The sequence below is a fragment of the Phocoena phocoena genome, chromosome 17, assembly GCF_963924675.1.
Source record: "Phocoena phocoena chromosome 17, mPhoPho1.1, whole genome shotgun sequence".
Lineage (NCBI taxonomy): Eukaryota > Metazoa > Chordata > Mammalia > Artiodactyla > Phocoenidae > Phocoena > Phocoena phocoena.
In genome coordinates this window covers 13,852,627-13,874,706 of record NC_089235.1, presented here as the reverse complement: position 1 = coordinate 13,874,706, position 22,080 = coordinate 13,852,627, and the positions used below count along the sequence as shown (strand labels likewise).

Sequence of the window (22,080 nt, the reverse complement as noted above, 5' to 3'; positions counted from 1 at the left end):
GCCTGAAGGGGGCTAGTGCACCACAGCTAGCCGGGAGGGAGTCCGGGAAAAAGTCTGGAACTGCCTAAGAGGCAAGAGACCATTGTTTTGGGGTGTGCAAGGAGAGGAGATTCAGAGCACCGCCTAAATGTGCTCCAGAGACGGGTGCAAGCTGCAGGGCAGACACCAGAGATGGGGATGGGATGCTAAGGCTGCTCCTGCAGCCACCAAGAAGCCTGTTTGCAAACACAGGTCAATATCCACACACCCCGCTCCTGGGAGCCTGAGCAGGGTCCCGGCATCCAGGAACAACTTCCCCGGGAGAACGCATGGCACCTCAGGCTGGTGCAACGTCAAGCTGGCCTCTGCCGCCGCAGGCTTGCCCCTCATTCCGTACCCCTCTGTCCCCCCAGCCTGAGAGAGCCACAGTCCCCTAAACAGCTGCTCCCTTAACCCTGTCCTGTCTGGGTGAAGAACAGACGCCCTCAGGCGACCTACATGCAGAGGCGGGGCCAAATCCAAGGCTGAACCTCAGGAGCTGTGCGAACAAAGAAGAGAAAGGGAAATTTCTCTGCGCAAGCTCAAGAGCAGCGGATTAAATCCCCACAGTCAACTTGAGATACGCTGCATCTGTAGAATACCTGAATAGACAACAAATTATCCAGAAATTGAGGCGGTGGACTTTGGGAGCACCTGTAGACTGGGAGTTTGATGTACGTGCCTGAGTACTTTCTGATTTATATGTTTACCTTAGTTTAGTTTTTAGCGCTTGTTATCATTGGTTGATTTGTTTATTGGTTTGGCTGCTCTCCTTTTTTATTTTCTATTTTTTTATTACTTTTTTATTTTAATAATTAAAATTTTTTTTTATTTTAATAACTTTATTTTATTTATTTTTTTTCCTTTCTTTTTTTTCTCACTTTTCTTCTGAGCTGTGTGGCTGACAGGGTCTTGGTGCTCTACCAGGGTGTCAGGCCTGAGCCTCTGAGGTGGGAGAGCTGAGTTCAGGACATTGGTCCACCAGAGAACTCCCGGCCCCATGTAATATCAATCAGTGAGAACTCGCCCAGAGACCTCTGTCTCAACACTAAGGCCCAGCTCCACTCAATGACCAGCAAGCTCAAGTGCTGGACATCCCATGCCAAACAACTAGCAAGACAGGAATACAACCTCCCCATTAGAAGAGAGGCTGCCTACAGTCATCATAAGGTCACAGACACCCCAAAACACACCACTGGCTGCGGTCCTACCCACCAGAAAGAGAAGATACAGCCTCATCCACCAGAAAACAGGCACTAGGAAGCCTACACAGCCCACTGAACCAACCTTACCCACAGTGGGCAGACACAAAAAAAACTGGAAGTATGAACCTGCAGTCTGCGAAAAGGAGACCCCAAACACAGTAAGTTGGCAAAATGAGAAGACAGAGAAATACGCAGCAGATGAAGGAGCAAGGTAAAAACCCACCACACCAAACAAATGAAGAGGAAATAGGCAGTCTACCTGAAAAAGAATTCAGAGTAATTATAGTAAAGATGATCCAAAATCTTGGAAATAGAATGCAGAAAATACAAGAAACGTTCAACAATGACCTAGAAGAACTAAAGAGCAAACAAACAATGATAAACAACACAACAAATGAAATTAAAAATTCTCTAGAAGGTATCAATAACAGAATAACTGAGGCAGAAAAACGGATAAGTGACCTGGAAGATAAAATAGTGGAAATAATTACCACAGAGCAGAATAAAGAAAAAAGAATCAAAACAATTGAGGACTGTCTCAGAGACCTCTGGGACAACAATAAAGGCACCAACATTTGAATTACAGGAGTCCCAGAAGAAGAAGAGAAACAGAAAGGGACTGAGAAAATATTTGAAGAGATTATAGTTGAAAACTTCCCTAATATGGGAAAAGAAATAGTCAATCAAGTCCAGGAAGCGCAGAGAGTCCTGAACAGGATAAATCCAAGGAGAAACATGCCAAGACACATATTAATCAAACAAAGATTAAATGTAAAGAAAAGATATTAAAAGCAGCAAGGGGAAAACAACAAATAACATACAAGGGACTCCCTATAAGGTTAACAGCTGATCTTTCAGGAAAAACTCTGCAAACCAGAAGGGAGTGGCAGGACATATTTAAAGTAATGAAAGGGGAAAACCTACAACCAAGATTACTCTACCCAGCAAGGATCTCATTCAGATTTGACAGAGAAATTAAAATCTATACACACAAACAAAAGCTAAGAGAATTCAGCACCACCCAACCGGCTTTACAACAAATGCTAAAGGAACTTCTCTAGGCAGGAAACCCAAGAGAAGGAAAAGACCTGCAATAACAAACCCAAAACAATTAAGAAAATGGTAATAGAAACATGCATATCGATACTTACCTTAAATGTAAATGAATTAAATGCTCCAACCAAAAGACACAGACTGGCTGAATGGATACAAAAACAAGACCCGTATATATGCTGTCTACAAGAGACCCACTTCAGACCTAGGGACACATACAGACTGACAGTGAGGGGATGGAAAAAGATATTCCATGCAAATGGAAATTAGAAGAAAACTGGAGTAGCAATGCTCATATCAGACAAAATAGACTTTAAAATAAAGACTATTACAAGAGACAAAGAAGGACACTACATAATGATCAAGGGATCAATCCAAGAAGAAGATATAACAATTGTAAATATTTATGCACCCAACATAGGAGCACCCCAATACTTAAGGCATAGGCTAACAGCCACAAAAGGGGAAATCGAAGTAACACAATCATAGTAGGGGACTTTAACACCCCACTTTCACCAATGGACAAATCATCCAAACTGAAAATAAATAAGGAAACACAAGCTTTAAATGACACATTAAACAAGATGGACTTAATTGATATTTATAGGACATTCCATCCTAAAACAACAGAATACACTTTCTTCTCAAGTGCTCATGGAACATTCTCCAGGATAGATCATATTTTGGGTCACAAATCAAGGCTTGGTAAATTTAAGAAAATTGAAATCGTATCAGGTATCTCTTCCAACCACAACACTATGAGACTAGATATCAGTTACAGGAAAAAGTCTGTAAAAAATACAAACCCACGGAGGCTAAACAATACACTACTAAATAACCGAGATCACTGAAGAAATCAAAGAGGAAATCAAAAAATACGTAGAAACAAATGACAATGAAAACACGACAGCCCAAACCTTATGGGATACAGCAAAAGCAGTTCTAAGAGGGAAGTTTATAGCAATACAATCCTACCTCAAGAAATAAGAAACATCTCAAATAAATAAACTAACCTTACACCTAAAGCAATTAGAGAAAGAAGAACAAAAAACCCCAAAGTTAGCAGAAGGAAAGAAATCATAAATATCAGATCAGAAATAAATGAAAAAGAATTGAAGGAAACAATAGCAAAGATCAATAAAACTAAAAGCTGGTTCTTTGAGAAGATAAACAAAATTGATAAACTATTAGCCAGAGTCATCAAGAAAAAAAGGGGGAAGACTCAAATCAATAGAATCAGAAATGAAAAAGGAGAAGTTACAACGGACACTGCAGAAATACAAAGGGTCATGAGAGATTACTACAAGCAACTCCGTGCCAATAAAATGGACAACATGGAAGAAATGGACAAATTCTTAGAAAAGCACAACCTTCCAAGACTGAACCTGGAAGAAACAGAAAATATAAACAGACCAATCACAAGCACTGAAATTGAAACTGTGATTAAAAATCTTCCAACGAACAAAAGCCCAGGACCAGATGGCTTCACAGGCGAATTCTATCAAACATGTAGAGAAGAACTAACATCTAACCTTCTCAAACTCTTCCAAAATATAGCAGAAGGAGGAATACTTCCAAACTCATTCTACAAGGCCACCATCACCCTGATACCAAAAGCAGACAAACATGTCACAAAGAAAGAAAACTACAGGCCAATATCACTGATGAACACAGATGCAAAAATCTGCAACAAAATACTAGCAAACAGACCCCAACAGCACATTGAAAGCATCATACACCATGATCAAGTGGGGTTTATTCCAGGAATGCAAGGATTCTTCAGTATATGCAAATCAATCAACGTGATACACCATATTAACAAACTGAAGGAGAAAAACCATATGATTATCTCAATAGATGCAGAAAAAGATTTCAACAAAATTGAACACCCATTTATGATAAAAACCCTCCAAAAAGTAGGCATAGAGGGAACTTACCTCAACATATTAAAGGCCATATATGACAAACCCACAGCCAACATCGTTCTCAATGGTGAAAAACGGAAACCATTTCCACTAAGATCAGGAACAAGACAAGGTTGCTCACTCTCACCACTATTATTCCACATAGTTTTGGAAGTTTTAGTCACAGCAATCAGAGATGAAAAAGAAATAAAAGGAATCCAAATGGGAAAAGAAGAAGTAAATTGTCACTGTTTGCAGATGACACGATACTATATAGAGCGAATCCTAAAGATGCTACCATAAAACCACTAGAGGTAATCAATGAATGTGGTAAACTAGCAGAATACAAAATTAATGCATAGAAATCTCTGGCATTCCTATACACTAATGATAAAAAATCTGAAAGAGAAATTAAGGAAACACTCACATTTACCATTGCAACAAAAAGAATAAATACCTAGGAATAAACCTACTTAAGGAGACAAAAGACCTGGCTGCAAAAAACTATAAGATACTGATGAAAGAAATTAAAGATGATACAAATAGATGGAGAGATATACCATGCACTTGGATTGGAAGAATCAACATTGTGAAAAATGACTATACTACCCAAAGCAATCTACAGATTTAATACAATCCCTATCAAACTACCAATGGCATTTTTCAGAGAACTAAAACAAAAAAATTCATAATTTGTATGGAAACAGAAAAAGACCCAAAATAGCCAAAGCAATCTTGAGAAAGAAAATTGGAGCTGGAGGAATCAGGCTCCCTGACTTCAGACTATACTACAAAGCTATAGTAATCAAGACAGTATGGTACTGGCACAAAAACAGAAATACAGATCAATGGAACAGGATAGAAAGCCCAGAGCTAAACCCAGGCACATATGGTCACCTTACCTTTAATAAAAGAGGCAAGTATATACAATGGAGAAAAGACAGCCTCTTCAATAAGTGGTGCTGGGAAAACTGGACAGCTATATGTAAAAGAATGAAATTAGAACGTTCCCTAACACAAAAATGTACTCAAAATGGATTAAAGACCTAAATGTAAGGCCAGACACTATAAAACTCTCAGAGAAAAACATAGGCTGAACACTCTACGCCATAAATCAGAGCAAGATCCTTTTTGACCCACCTCCTAGCGAAATGGAAATAAAAACAAAAGTAAACAAATGCTACCTAATGAAACTTAAAAGCTTTTGCACAGCAAAGGAAACCATAAATAAGGAGATGGGAGAAAATATTTGCAAACGAAGCAACTGACAAGGGATTAATCTCTAAAATAAAGAAGCAGCTCATGCAGCTCAATATCAAAAACCAAAGAACCCAATCCAAAAATGGGCAGAAGACCTAAATAGTCATTTCTCCAAAGAAGATATACAGATTGCCAACAAACACATGAAGGATGCTCAACATCATTAATCATTAGAGAAATGCAAATCAAAACTACAGTGAGGTATCACCTCACACCAGTCAGAATGGCCATCATCAAAACATCTACAAACAATAAATGCTGGAGAGGGTGTGGAGGAAAGGGAACCCTCTTGTACTCTTGGCGGGAATGTAAATTGATACAGCTATTATGGAGAACAGTATGGATGTTCCCTAAAAAACTAAAAATAGGGCTTCCCTGGTGGTGCGGTGGTTGGGGGTCCGCCTGCTGATGCAGGGGACGCGGGTTCGTGCCCCGGTCCGGGAGGATCCCACATGCCACGGAGCGGCTGGGCCCGTGAGCCACGGCCGCTGAGCCTGCGCGTCCGGAGCCTGTGCTCCGCAGCGGGAGAGGCCACAACAGTGAGAGGCCCGCGTACCGCAAAAAAAAAACAAAACTAAAAATAGAACTACTATGTGACCCAGCAATCCCACTACTGGGCACATACCCTGAAAAAACCGTAATCCCAATAGTGTCATGTACCACAATGTTCACTGCAGCACTGTTTACAACAGCCAGGACATGGAAGTAACTGAAGTGTCCATCGACAGATGAATGGATAAAGAAGATGTGGCACATATATACTGGACTCTAGGACACGGGGAGGGGGAAGGGTAAACTGGGACGAAGTGAGAGAGTGACATGGACATGTATACACTACCAAATGTAAAACAGATAGCTTAGTGGGAAGCAGCCGCATTGCACAGGGAGATCAGCTCAGTGCTTTTTGACCACCTAGAGGGGTGAGATAGGGTGGGTGGGAGGGAGACGCAAGAGAGAGGAGATATAAGCATATACATATATGTATAGCTGATTCACTTTGTTATACAGCAGCAACTAACACGAGAATGTAAAGCAATTATACTCCAATGAAGATGTTAAAAAATAAATAAAAACAATGACAAAAAAAATGTATAGACAATGACAAACAAAAAAAAGATGTATAGATAAAGAGAAATCTTAGAATACTGCTTCAACTCCAATGGTCAGTTACTATAGTTAAAAATAAATAAGCATAAACACATATATAACTTTCCATTAATTTTAAATGTCTCTTGAGTAATATATATTTCTTTCATAACTAACATTTTTGGTTGTTTCTTTTTCCTTTAAACTTGATGCAGTGGTATTTTTAACCTTTTGGAGAGGAAATGAATTATAGGAAAGTGCCTAGAAATACAAGATTTCCTTTCGAGAGGCTGCCAGGAATGGCAGGAACGGTGATGGATCCAATTTGGAAATGTATATTATTTCCCCTTGAAATTATTACTATTAATGAGCCTCAATTTTCAGCAGACTATGTCAAAATGGATAAAAGAATAATCTTTCAGAATCGTTAAATGCAGTAGTCTCTAAACTAATAACGTTTCCTCAAATTGATAAAAACATCACCATTTTGGTGGCAAAAATAGGAAAGTCACTGCTAATTCGTTTTAGCTGTGTTGTGTTTTCTATCTATTCAGATGTCTAGAGCATTGAAGAAATGACAAAAGTTTTAGAGTATTGCTAAATTTAATTTTTTTAAATGGCATTATTGGTTTATAACTGAGCAAAGCACTTGTGGAAAATTAGAAAGCTTCCTACGTTTGCTTTAGTACAGAAAATCGAATTTGTGGGCTTCTTTCAAGGATTATTTATTTGTTTATTCCTTATGATTTCTGCTTTCGTTAGAATATTCACAACTGCTTCAGCAAGCTTCTGGGCCCGAATACACACAAGAAATACAGGAAGTCTTTCTGATAAAACAATCCTTAAATACATGCCACATTCCCTTCAGTTAACAAAGTGTTATTTGCGAAAGGCCAATATTCCAGGAGGATTCAGTCTATCAGCAGTCATACTTCAATGTGAACTCCTCTTCCGAGTTGTAAAGCTAATAATGAAAGCCCTTGCATTGGAGTAAAAGCATAACTTTCACTGCTTAGTAACTTAGTGTGACCCTGGGCATGTTAATTAATATCTGAGATCCTCAGGTTCCTCGTTTGTGAAACGGAAAATAAGAGCACTTACTAATTATGGTTCTTGAGAAATAATTAAATTAAATAATAGGATTAAGAGAGCCCATGACTATTCTTATCATTTATGGAATGTATTTCCTGTACAAGGCAAGGTGCCCAATGCCCCCCAGGCATGATCTACTTCAACTTCCACAGGAGATATAGATGACGCTTGAGTGTGCTTAGCCAAACAGGAAGTTTGGGGATCTAAGAGTAGGGTCCATGCAAGGACACTTGAATTTGTGATTTAATAAGGTCAGAAAGACTAGAAGGCGACCACCAGGAAGGGGCAACAGGGGAACTAGAGGCAGGGGGTCGGGAGTGGGCGGGAACAAGAAAACCCCTGGTATCTAGTTTCTATAAAGTCTTGATGGCTCAGCTTTGGCCAGAATGTCCAGTCCTGCTCTAAAAGCTTGTTACAATAGAAAAAAAATTTTTCCTTATATTTCTTAATGATATTTTCAAATTAACACCAGTTAAGATTCACAATTATGTAATTTTTTTAAAAAAATGAGAAAAGAGTTTAACAGTGTTGTGAAGAGTCTCAGCAATATTTTATAGCTCATGTATAGGGTTTTAGGAAAATGAACTAAAAAAAAGATGTTTTATATTTAAAAAGTAAACTGTGCATGGCAAAGTAGAGGACGGAGAACAACATTCCCTTTTTTAGGTGAATAGTTTGGTTATTTATAGCTATTTTTTTAATAAAGAGAGTGGAATGACATTTTACCAAACTAAATTTCTATTCTCAGCAAAAAAAAAAAAAGGTTAAATATATAATAATGTCCAAACTTCAAAGTGTGACCCCTCTTTCACACTTTCTTGTCTACTTTTCTTAATTCTCATCCATATAATATTTCTTAAAAATGGTATTGACATATTTGACTGAATAAATATTTAATTTATTTAAAAGCACTTAATTAAAAGCAGTATTTAAAATACAACTCAAATTTGTTTGCTTGTTTTACTTCTACTACTTTTGAATTTAGAAGCAAAACATTCCATTAAATGTAGGTATAGTCCGTAAAAAAGGAAAACATAATGAATGTTAGCAGAAATTAAAGATTAAATTATTCTAAGACTGAAAATGAGCCTCACTTCCACTCACTCAAAGTGCATTTCATGGCGTTTTCAAGAAAGGGATTAATCAGAAATCTCTGAGGAACAATTTTAAGAATAGTTTCAATCAACTAACACCCTCTTCTGATAGTGCAACAACGGTACTTTATTGGTTAAATAAGACACTACATACGCACTGTTACAAATCTCCAGAAATGGTCACAATTGGTCAGAATTCCTCAGAATTGGTTGCAACGTTTGTGAGGAAGGCAAGTTTTGTCCATGTTGCCGTGACCAACATTGCAAAAGGCTGTGCTGCTTTGTAAAGAGAGGGGGGTTCACAGGCTCATGTACCCACTCTTAACATTCAGGAAATCTCAACTCTGGGAATTGTTCCTTCCTCTTTTCAAAAGGTATTTAATGTTTTGTTTATAAATACTGTGCAAAACCCAAATGGAAAACTAAAGGATTCATCTTTTAAAGGATCTTAAGAAGAATTCTGCAGGAAAAAAAACCCCACATGAATGAAGGTAACTTAGAAACTGACAATGTTTATAATAAAATATTCCCTTTTGTTTAAAAAAGAGAAAATGCTCAAGTTTCTGGGTGATTTTAATTATTCTCTGAGAATAGAAAGACAGCTTTTAAAGAGGTAAAAGTTAGGAGTAACAGTTTTGGGTGCCAGCTTTTTGCATAGGGGGTGAAGAAACCGAATAGCCCCAAGAATGTGCTTGTGGAGAAGGAACCAGCGTTGCACGTCCCATTTAGTTTAAGGAAAATCACCACCAGAGACTCAGGGAATAGGTACTTAACAACACTTTACAAGGAAGGGATACCACATTCCAGGACATAGTACATAACTAAAGACATAGTACATAACTAAAAAAAAGACCTTTATCTGATGCCATGTCCCAAAGAGGTAGAATATAGGGGTCTAGAACCAAGGGTAGAAGCAGAAATAGCCATGCTAGCATCTGTGGAGGGTTAAATTGTATCCCTGAAAAAAATATGACAAAGTCCTAACCCCCGGTGGCTGCAAATGTAACCTAATTTTGATATAGGGTCTTACAGATGAAATCAAATTAAAATGAGGTCACACTGGATTAGGGTGTGCCAGAATCCAATGACTTCTGTCCTTTTAAGAAAAGGGAGATTTGGACAGAGACACAGAGACAGACACACAGAGGGAGGAAGGCCATGTGAAGACAGAGGCAGAGACTGTAATTATGCTGCCACAAGCCAAGGAATGCTGGTAACCACCAGGTGCCAGAAGGGGTAAGAAAAGATACTTCCTTAGAGCCTGCCAAGGGGACATGGCCTGTGAACATCTTGGTTTCAGACTTCTAGCCTCCAGAACTATGACAGAATACATTTCTGTTGTTTTAAACCACCCAGTTTGTGGTCATTTTTATGGCAGTGTTGGGAAAATTATCAATTCCAGTGGCTCACTTGGGGTATGTGTGCTTCCCATCCCTGAAACTCTGGCTCCATAGTTTTAAGGGTCCTGATCCCCAAAGGGGCACACTTTCCCTAGGAGACAAAGAAGGGGCCCCACTGAACTGTAAACTCTGGTTGACACCCAGACACCTGAGTCTCCTTGTGCCAAGGCACCATCCAACAAGAAAAGAAATCACTATCTTGACAGGCTAATCTACCCTGATCATCATAAGGCAGTAGGGCTACTGTTACATAACGAGGATAAGAAGAAATATGTCTGGCATTCAGGTAATCCGCTCAGGTCCCTCTTGGTACCCCCTCGCCCAAGTTTGATGGTAAATGGACACACGCAGCAATCCGGGCCTGAGAAGGGCATAGTGACACCAGGGAATCAGCCCTCTTGGGGCTGAAGGTCTTAGTCGTGCCACCGAGACCAGCAGAGGTTCAGGCTGAGAACGAGGCTACCGTACAAAGGATGGCATAAGAGGGAAAATGAGAATCTGTTGTAGCCCCAAGACCCTCTGCAGCAGCAAGGACTATAGCTTGTCCCATTAATATGCTGCTAAATTATCCCCCCAGGAACAGAGGCCCATCACAGTCAGGAAGGACACCCTCCCTACACAAAGGAATAGATCAAGATGCGGACTATGGCAGATACTCTAAAGCTACCCACTCAGAGCCCCTTTCAGAAACGAAGGGCTCTTTGCCCAGCTGCTGTATTGCCAGAAGACATCCCTCAGCTGTCAGCTCTACAGGGCATCTTCAGCCTCTGCTAAAAAAAACCTGTCCCACCCAAATCACATCTCCTTCTCGGTGTAGCCCAAGTCCTAATGAGCTAACAACGCAGAAGCAAAAAGGTCCAGCTCTCATTGCCCCGGCTCCTCAGAATCTAGAAGTGTCAAACACTTGTGAAATGGAGTAACTAAGCAAAGATTAACTAGATAACTGCACAGTGGTTTATAATCCACATAGCTCTGTGTTTTCTCACTCTTGGTGGATAAGCTTCTAAAATATACTGGTATCTGTGCCCCACTTCCCAGAGATTCTGACTTCATTGGTTCGGCGTGGAACCAAGGAACCAAGCATGGGTATTTTCTAACACATTCCCAAGGTGATTATAGGGCAGCCAGCTTGAGAACCACTGAGAGACAGCATGAAAGCAAGCCAGGGACCCTGGATATCGATCTTCCTTGGACTCCCATTTTCACCCAGTTTATAGTTACTTGCTTTATCTTACCAAGGGCTCAGGGATCCTAAAAGGATTAATTCTCTGACTTGTAGGAAGTAATTCTAGAAGACTGCTTTAGTGTGATCTTTACCTTCTAGCATTTTGGTTATGCTTTGTGCTGACTTTTCTGTCTGGCTGTTCCTGTGTTCCTAACCTTGGAAATCTGCCTTTTTGCCATTTTGTCTGCCTAGACTCTTTTTCTCCAGCAGCTCTGGTTTTTAGCAATGTACGTTCCCTAAAAGTTTACCCTGCTTGCCTCCAACCCTGGAATTCCTGATTTACTAGTTGGTCCCATCTCTGCAGGGGGCCCCATTCATCCATGTGCCCTCCTTTGCCCAAGGATCCATGCAGACAAGAAAAAACGAGAAGGCAAGACATTTGCTTCTTGTTCTAGGTACATGCTACCACGGACAACCTTAGGAGCGCTGACTCTAATACATTTCCCAGGAAATTTTCAAATTCACCTACCTTTCTCTTTATTATTTGCTAACAAAGACTCACATACCCACAAAACTAAAATCCTTCCATTAAACTTTCATCCCAGGAATAGACTCCATTTGGAATCTCTCCCATTTACCACCACTTTCAAATACCAGATGGTAATCACCGCTCAAGCTAGGGCTGAATTTCCTGTGCTTCTCTCAAGCTGATGAAAACTCAGAGTTACTAATGATTCCTCATGGGAGTTTTATGAATGCAGCGGAACCTCTGCAACTCCTTTAAATAAACAACCTTATCACTGACAGATTTTTAATGAGACAGACTATTTTCCAGTCTTCTTTACCTATCTGTGACCTCCACTGCAGAAGTGTTTCCACTGTCGCCTCATCAAATCATTTTTCATATTTTACTGCTGTGTGAATGCTAAAACCTAATGTCTGCTAGAGTTTTTCTTTACATTACACTGTAAAAGCAACAGTGTACTCAATGAAATCATATATATTTCAGGATTGTTTTTAAATTAGCTTTAGCCACAGTTATAAAATAGAGGTTACTTGCAAAATCATTTTTTCCCTATGCAACTGAATGCTGGGTATGAATATTCAGCTATTTATGGTTGGTGTGTCACAAATGTAATCACTTTTTTAGAAAAGATGATTAATGCCATCTGTCATCTCAGTAATGATTTCAAAGACAGAATTTTTTAAAAGAGAGAAATAAAGGAAAAGAAATGAAGAGCCTTTAACAAGGGCAAGGTCTGGTTAAACCCTATAAAAGTTAATATTCCAGACCAGCAGCCTTTCCTTTCTTCTAAAACTACTGATCTCTGTAATGGCTTTTAACATATTTTAGGCGAAACTATTCTCCTAACATAGTTCCAAAGGTCTATTTCTGCTCAATTTCTTTTTCTTTTTTATTTCTTTTCATTGCAGATTCTTTTATTACCTCATAGACCCTATCACATAAATGAAAATACCTTCGAATAACTCCTAAGATCTCTGTGCTGAAATTTTTCTCTGCTTAAATGTATTCTTGCCAAGTATCTGAGGTAGTCATTTTTAAACTATGGCAATTGAAGGAAGAGTAATCTATCTTTTAGAATTATAACAACATGCATGTGGTACAAAGCAGAATTTTCATTTGGCAGTGAATTTAGATTTCATATGCCTCTCTGTTCTTCCGTTACTGAGATGGATTTTATTCCTCTACTCTTCTCATTTTTTATTAGAATATAAAAATTCTACAGCAATACCAATGCAGTCTTAAAAACTCAAAAGAAAAAATGAAATGTTCTGTGGTACCACTCAGAGAAATTGATACAATCTTGATCACAGCATGAATTAAAAAAAAAATCATAGACAAAAAGATACTACACAATAATCTGAATTTCTGATCTTTTCTGGCAGCATCTGTGACCACAGAAATAAAAAAGATCCAGGACCTTCCCTAGGAAATCACGTCACTGCAAGAATCTTCTTATTCGTGTTATGCTTAATTTCTTCTACTGCAGTTAACACTCACTGTTTATTTGCCAAAACAATTTTTTTACTATGAAAGGAATACATTTTTACTGACAAAAAAATTGACACAATGCAAAAAAACTTAAAGATCAAAATATCATCAATTTAATCATCCAATGATACATTTTACACACATGTAAGTATATACATACATGTATGACATAAATTCTTTTTTGTAATCTGCGTGGGTATATTATCAAACTTCTTCTACCTCATAAAATATCTTAACCAACCAATTTTAATGGTTCTACCATAATTTACTTAAGCCAAATTAATTTATCTTTATTTAAGTCACTCATGCCTTATTTCTTCACTATAAATAATGCTGCAATCCTATTTGATAAATATTTAAACCATACAAAATTCTTTCCTTAACAAACATTCCCACCAGTAAACATATTACCTAGGTACTATGAATAAATTTTTGAATTAATGACAAAAAAAGGATAGTCACAAGTACATTTTAAAAAATTGATAAAGATAAAATAATTTAAGTACATGAAGTATAGTAAAGAAAGCAGTTTACCTTGTGCAAAAAGAACAGGATGAATTTTAAACCCTCCTCCGTTTTTCAACCTTTGCGGCAGTTGTTCAAAATGATAACTATCGATGTAGAAGTAAACTTTCAGAGCTTGCCGGCTTCCTTCAGCTTGATAAGTAAGAGGAACATCTAAAATGACATTTAATGTTATATTACTTCCTAAAATCAGGATATTTTATTTAGTACATTTGTTAAGCTTTAAAAAGAATCCCGGGGCTTCCCTGGTGGCGCAGTGGTTGAGAGTCCGCCTGCCGATGCAGTGGACGCCGGTTTGTGCCCCGGTCCGGGAGGATCCCACGTGCCGCGCAGCGGCTGGGCCCGTAAGCCATGGCCGCTGAGCCTGCGCGTCCGGAGCCTGTGCTCCTCAACGGGAGAGGCCACAGCAGTGAGAGGCCCGCGTACCGCAAAAAAAAAAAAAAAAAAAAAAAAGAATCCCGAAAATTACTAGATACTAATATATTAAAAGTACCCACGTGTATTAAAGCTCAGGTTTGGCATACTGACAGTGCTATTTGGTGAAAGAGTATTAAATCAGGTCCTCATTAGCTAAAGCAACAGATTTATTACTGTACTGTATATAAAATTCTGTAATAGAAAACTTCGTTACACTTTAACACACCAGGTGTCTCACTTAAGTAAATGAGAAGTTTAGCTACACATGGTTTGGAATCACCATTTCCCAGGACAGCTGCCTCATTCATATTTTAGTCAAGATGAGTCCTTGGGGTACACTTCTGAAGTGGTGTGCAAGAAACTGAGCACATAGCAACCATTATCACAATTAGCACATGTTTTGCAAGTTCCATTCCCCGAGTACCAGATCAAAAATGCCCTACCTGTCCCTTCATTTTCATCCTTTGCTCTTTTTCTATTTCCTGTCGTGCATTCATATTATCTTCTAATTTATTATCAAAATAACTTATTTATCTCACTTATTATTTATCTCTGTTTAGTTCTCTATTGTATCCGACACTTGGCCATAAGTAGGCACTTAAGAAATTTTCGATGAATAAATGATTATAATTTCTAGATAACAGATTAAATGAATATTTATTGAGTCCCTATTTATTGTATTAGACATTGGAAATGTGCAAATAAGTAAAAACCTTTCCCGGACCTGAAATATCTGTTTAGATCTTCTACCATAATACACAGGGGATCCTCAGACTTATGAACAAACAAGAAACAGAAAAATAACAAACTGCTGAAGATTTCTTGGATCGATAGACACATTTTAAACCTATTTGTGACAATGCTGAAATGGTAGATAAATGATCATAACTTGCAGAAACTAAAAGATAAAGAGATTAAACCCTAGGTGTTGCTATTTCTCTGGAGGTATACTTCTAAAACAATGCCTTTGTTAGGTTTAATGATGGCCAGTTGCTAAAGGAAAGGGATACTTTTCAATCTTTCAATTCAATTTCATAAAGTAACTTCTTTGCAACATTAGATACAACCAAGTTCTGTTGAAATTCTATTCTTCATTCTGCACAGCAAGTTTGTTTATCCTTCTACGTTTATAACCATAAAGCCTTTCGGCCTGACGCACTGTATAAACTGAATTGATATTTGTTCATTCATTTACTTGAAAAAAAATATCGGCCTTTTTGTTCCAGGCATCTCTTGAGTGCTGGATATACAGCAATGAACAAGATAGGTTGTGCCGTCTTGGAAATTGTACAGGATGAATAAATGAATCAAGATAGTTAATGTGATTATATTTGTACACACTAAATTTTTTGACACTTGGATAAAATAATTTTTAATTTTCATTTTTAAGCTGGCAAAAATGTAGCCTATGTGTCTACTTCTTCAGAATTAAATTATACATTTTATCAATTATTGTCAGATCAAACAATTACAACGTCTCTGTATATTCTTGGCTCTAAACACTGTTTTCATTGCTTGCTAACACACTGTCTACAGGATCAACTGAAGATAAGGAGTGGAAACCCAACTCAATCAATTTTGCTAAGTAATAATTATATATTTGAGTGAACGTTCTGCTGGCCTCAGAGATTATCCACATAGCCAGAAATGTTAGGGCAGTTCTTTTATTAAAAGAAGTCTTGACATGAAAAAAGCAGCGGAAAGGACAAATGTTCTGTGATCCCACTTATATGAGGTACGTAGCATAAGCAAATTCAGAGCCAGAAAGTGGAAGAGAAGTTACCAGGAATTGGAGAAGCGGGGGAGGGTAGTGATTGTTTAAGGAGTATGGAGTTTCTGTTTGGGAAGATGAAAAAGTTCTGGAGACGGATGGTGGAAATAGCTGCACAACATTTTTTTTTTTTTTTTTTTTTCCGGTACGCGGGCCTCTCACCGTTGTGGCCTCTCCCGCTGCAAAGCACAGGCTCCGGACGTGCAGGCCCAGTGGCCATGGCTCACGGGCCCAGCAGCTCCGCGGCACGTGGGATCCTCCCGGACCGGGGCACAAACCCACGTCCCCTGCATCAGCAGGCGGACTCTCAACCACTGCGCCACCAGGGAAGCCCCATGCACAACATTTTGAATGAACTTAATACCACTGAATTGTACACTGAAAATGGGTTAAACGGTAAATTTTATGGTATGTATATTTCACCACAATAACAAAAAAGAAAGAAAAGGCAACCTTGAGTAGCACAATATTTGACACACACACTCCGAAAAAGTTTTAGAGGTCAGACTAATAGCTAAAAACAAAAGTATAAAATTAGCTGTAAATTTAACTTATATATACTTTCTATCACTCTCCCAGTTGGTTATTACTATTTTACCCTAAATATATTTTATATAAAACTTAAACTGCATATCAAATATATTCATATCAAAGTTATGACATATGTTGTCATCTGATGCCAAAGAAATTTTACAAAACATATATGAAATATTTAACTACTTACTTGCAACCAGTGGTTCCTCTTCTGATGGTTTAAAGTAAAAAGAAACCTTTTCCAAATCAAATAGTGCAACCAGTGTATCTTCTAGCATGGCTTGTTCATCTGTCTAGAAAGAAATAAAAACAATACATGATATGATAGGATTGTTTGGGATAAAACATAATATAATATAACATAATACAACGTAACAACTCCAGATCAAAACTAGGTTCACTTGTGTTTTATTTAAGTACAAACCAAATTATCAACACATCTAAGAATTTACTGCCTAAAATGAAATTAACAAATACTCAGTTATGTTTCTTTTGTAGTTTTATATTTTCCCTTTTCTCTGCTGTCTAAATGATTTTTTCAGTCTGTTTTGTAGCTAGATTCTAGTTCTATTGATTTTGTTTATTAGTTACAAATGTGTACACACACAAAAATGCTATTTGCCTCTAAATCTCTATAATCTGACAAATATAACAGCTGAAAGATAAAAATATTGTTTTCTTAAAAAGCCCAGTACATAATGGTCATCGTACTTTACGATAAGATAACCTGTGCATTATTCAATTTGCAATTTGTGAAAACTGTGATAAAAGCAATTTGCATGTATGTAATGATTTTTCTTCCAAAGAGCCTGGGGACAAGAATCATTTTCACTTGCCTTTATGGGGCCTTAATCTAGAATCTTGTGAATATGAGATTTAATTTGTTTTAATCATTCATTTCATTCCTACAGCATATTTTACAGCTGAGGCAGGTAAGGCCCAGACATGGTAACAAGTTCACTACATATCTCAGTGACATCATCTTTCTATTATTGGATCTGGCCTTCCTATTAGCAGTTCAGTGCACTATCTAAAGTCTTTTACTAATTTCCTCATGAAAGAATACTTAACCTAATCATACACAACTTTTCTTTTTTGCGGTACGCGGGCCTCTCACTGTTGTGGCCTCTCCCGTTGCGGAGCACAGGCTCCGGACGCGCAGGCTCAGCGGCCATGGCTCACGGGCCCAGCTGCTCTGCGGCATGTAGGATCTTCCCGGACCGGGGTACGAACCCGTGTCCCCTGCATCGGCAGGCGGACTCTCAACCACTGTGCCACCAGGGAAGCCCAAATGATCCTTTTTAACAATAATTTTAACGTGGTTTACCCGCATTTTAAAAGTTGCTGTAAGCTTATAGCCATATTTGGGGGGCAGCATGAGTAGAGGGTGAAGGAGATGGTAAAGAATTTCCATTGTGTATGGGAAAAAACCCACTAAGGCTGCCTCAGACCCCAAAGAAGGACTGCATGGATACCAAAAGGTTAATAGCATCATCACCTCTGTACCTTAGCTTGGTACTTAATATAATGGATGGTACACAGTAAGTGCTGGATAAATGTTTATAAGACTGTTACTTTTTAAAGTCCTTTGAAGCAGCAGAAAAATGCCATGAACCTGGAATTGTAGGGACAGGACTAAAGAACCAGCATTCTTCCAATTGAGAGGAATACACACAGGAAGAAATGTCCCAAACAGGTTGCGCTCTGACTGTAACTTGCAGATGTGGCTAAACCCATACCCAAGGACCTAGGACTGCGCTCAGAGCCCAGGAACACACAGACCGCCAGTGCCTGCAGCTCCCAGGGAGCTCTTCACAGTTCTAGGAGGCCCTAAGCGCTCTTGTTACAAAGGCAGAAAGATTACATGTTTCTTTGACTTTTTTTTAAACTACCTTTGAATTTTTTAATCAATTCTTTAAATAAACTTAAGGGTTTCATAAGACCTATTTAAAACAACAAAACAGCTTTCTTGAGATATAATTCACATACCATAAAATTCACCCATTTTAAGTATACAGCTCAGGGGTCTTTAGTATATAGGCAGAGTTGTGTAACTATCACCATCATCCGATTTTAGAATATTTTCACCACCCCAAAAAAGAAACTCAGTACCCATTAGCATTCATCCTCCATATACCTTCCTCCAATCCTTAGCCCCAGGCAACCACTAGCCTATTTTCAGTCTCTAAAGTTTGCCTATTATTACATAATAATGTAATCAAATAATACGTGGTCTTTTGTAACTGGTTTATTTCTCTTAACATGCTTCCAAGGTTCATCCATGTTGTAGCATGTATCAGTACCTCACTCCTTTTTACTGCTGAATAATATTTCATTGTATGGATATACCCCAACTTGTTTATCCACTCATCAGACAGCTCATGGACATTTGGGTTGTTTCCACTTTTTAGGTATTATGAATAATCTTGACAGGAACATTTGTGTACAAGTGTTGCTAGAATATAAGTTTTCTTTTCTCTTGGATATTACCTAGGAGTAGAATTTCTGGGTCATATGGAAATTCCACATTTAACAATTTGAGGAACTGCCAAAATGTTTTCCAAAATGGCTGCACTATTTTCCATTCCCCCCAGCAGTGTCTGAGGGTTACAATTTCTCTACATCCTCACCAACACTTGTGCCTGTCTGTCTTTTGGATTGTAGCCATCCACATCACTGTGACATAGTATCTCACTGTAGTTTTGAGGTACACATCCCCAATGGCTAATGATGTTAATCGTCTTTTCATGTGCTTTTGGCCACGTTATATCTTCTCTGGAGAAATGACCATTCAAATCCTTTGCCTGGGGCTTCCCTGGTGGCGCAGTGGTTGAGAGTCCGCCTGCCGATCCAGGGGACACGGGTTCCCAGTCCGGGAAGATCCCACATGCCACGGAGCGGCTGGGCCCGTGAGCCATGGCCGCTGAGCCTGTTTATCCGGAGCCTGTGCTCCGCAACGGGAGAGGCCACAACAGTGAGAGGCCCGTGTACCGCAAAAAAAAAAAAAAAAAAAAAAATCCTTTGCCTGCTTTTTAATCGAGATGTCTTTTTATTCTTTAGTTTTAAGGATTCTTTATATAGTCTGGATATGTCACTTACCAGATGTATGAATTACAAATACTTTCCCCCATTCCTTGAGATTTCAAATAAATGTACCAGCACTTGCCTAGACAATGGCAGTTTTTAAGTAAGAAAAGAATAGAAATGAAGCCTCATTCATTAATTTGTTCAACAAATACTTAAAGCCTACCACGTATTAGGAAGAGTGCATCTTATCTTACGTAATCTTTATTTGATAGGCAATGATTAATTAGTATTTATTTTGTTTTTAAACACTTTTCAAGGGACTTATTTCAAAGTTTTCATTAATTAAATCTTTCTTATTTGGTTATATTAGCAACCAAATAAAAAACTGATCACCCGCATGGAGTGTATAGAGTCTTTTCAAAAGAATCTAATCCTGTTTCTCTGAATTTCACTCAGCTGAATGGACTTTCTTACCTTACCATTCCAGAACTTTTTGTGACCGTGCAGTACAGCAATTACCCCCTGTCCTCAATACCACTGAAGAAAAACATTATTTTGATGTATAAACTCATATACATTCGTTTAAAAACTCAACCATGTTACTTGGTAGCTACATTTTCTATGTGTACTTTAACAGACAAAATAGCGTCTCGTTTCAAATCAAAATTATATTTAACACGCACCTTAAGTTTAAATAAGCTGAACATATTTGCCTTTATACATCATGACAACTATCAGAACCACAGGAAGTATATGTGAAAAAACTCTTACGTTCACCACAGTTTTATCAAATAGTTCGAGATGCTTTCTTCATCTCCGCTGTGGACAACTGATGCATAAACACGGAATATTTTACAGTAATTAAGGCAATGTTCTTAGATTTAACAGGAAAAACATGCACACAAAGGAAGGAAATAAAATCATTTAACACATGCAAATTCTAACCAGATTGTCAGACAGTATGGCATGCAAGTTGTCAGAGCTCTTCTAAGAGCACGTTCCAGAACAACAACCTCAGGGGGAGCTCGGGTCTCATGGCAGACTCTTCCTTCTGGACTGCAAATAAGCAACCGCAGCCGATACTCTCTCCTCTGCTGACCTTTCTCGGCCGGTGCTTAGGGATACAGGAATTGGTAACAGATGGAGGCTTTCTCAGCTTTTAGCAGCCATTGAGAATAAAAATCAGGAAAGATATTTCCACATACTTATTAAAGCTATATTTGCCCATGGAAAAACATATCCTTTTAAAGGAGCTGGATGACTGTGGATACAATAACGAAGAACCATGTTTTATTGGGAACAGGTCCCAATGTACGTTCCAGTTGACACAGCCAGTGGGAGGCATTGTGGTTCCTTACCAAGTGTGGTGACAGAAGTGACTGAAAGTGAAAAAGAACTCCTGCGTTCGCTATCTGGTCCAGCCACCTTCTGCTGGCTTCCCAAGTCTCCATCTCATTCTCCTTGCTGTTGTCAAACATCTGGTTTAAGGCGGCCATGAGCTGCTCGGAGAAGGCACAGACTGTGGCCACAAGACTCTGGCAGAAAACCATGTCTCTTCGGAGCTGTGTCTCACTGTCTGTGATCCAGGAGAACATAAAGGCAGTTTTGGAAAACGTCATAGTTGAATAAGACCAATTCATTCAGCATTTGCATTCACTGTTATTTCATCCTTTCCCTAAACTCACACCATGGGAAGAATGTGAATTTGAGCTCTATTCATGAGCACATACGTTTGAGCAAGTATGCCTTTTAGAAAACACTGAACACCCAAAAATGTTAGAAACATTAAGCTCATTTTTCTTAATTGATATTGTAACTTTATTTTGCGATCACTAAATTGTTTTACAAAACCCAATACAATAAGCCTTTATTTTATTTACTTTATTTTTCATGATGGAACACAATTTGTACTAGTACATGACACTTTCCTAAAGAAAACTCAAAGTCCAGTTTTTCAGTTTGTGCTGGTAAATGAAATAAAATATTATTAGTACTAAATTTAAAAAAATTACCTACTAGACCTATTCAAATATTAATGTGAAACACACATGTGGAAGAGTATCATGTCCAATTGCTTGTAATAATATGCAAATCTGCATATCTTAAATATGCAAATGTATCTCCTGAAGTCACCTATTCAACTTCATAAGGTATAAACAGGTCCAGTTCATAAATTCCTACATATTTTTTGAAACAGGTAAAATATTTGCAGTTCTAGCATAAATTGATTTTTACTAGTGTTCTTATTCTGCAATTAACTGGACTTTTGATTGACCCACTTTGAAGGTATGTTTACCCTGTGAAGTGCTAGTCCTGGACCTCAGGTTTTTCAAATGGAAAGCAGCTGTGCCCCTGAGAACCTGATCCCGAAAGGTTCACTTCTCTGGGGCGCTGGATGTAACACAAACTACATAAACAACACGAGCACCAAGCCATACATTCTGTACACTGAGAAGTCTCTTGTACTAGAGGAACGGCACAGGTAAATATCATCGTACTCCCAAAAGTGCACTGA

At 38.4% G+C, this 22,080-nt stretch overlaps 1 protein-coding gene across 1 annotated transcript in view; it reads right to left on the bottom strand.

Moving 5' to 3' along the window:
* Positions 1–22,080, bottom strand: part of PREX2 (phosphatidylinositol-3,4,5-trisphosphate dependent Rac exchange factor 2) — a 284,172-nt gene that overhangs the window by 73,042 nt on the left and 189,050 nt on the right. Inside the window, exons 32-34 of the mRNA XM_065895649.1 lie at positions 20,924–21,141; positions 16,729–16,831; positions 13,826–13,969 (exon numbers count right to left, since the gene is read on the bottom strand). Of these exons, the coding sequence (XP_065751721.1) occupies positions 13,826–13,969; positions 16,729–16,831; positions 20,924–21,141 (465 nt within the window). The remainder of the gene's footprint in view (positions 1–13,825; positions 13,970–16,728; positions 16,832–20,923; positions 21,142–22,080) is intronic.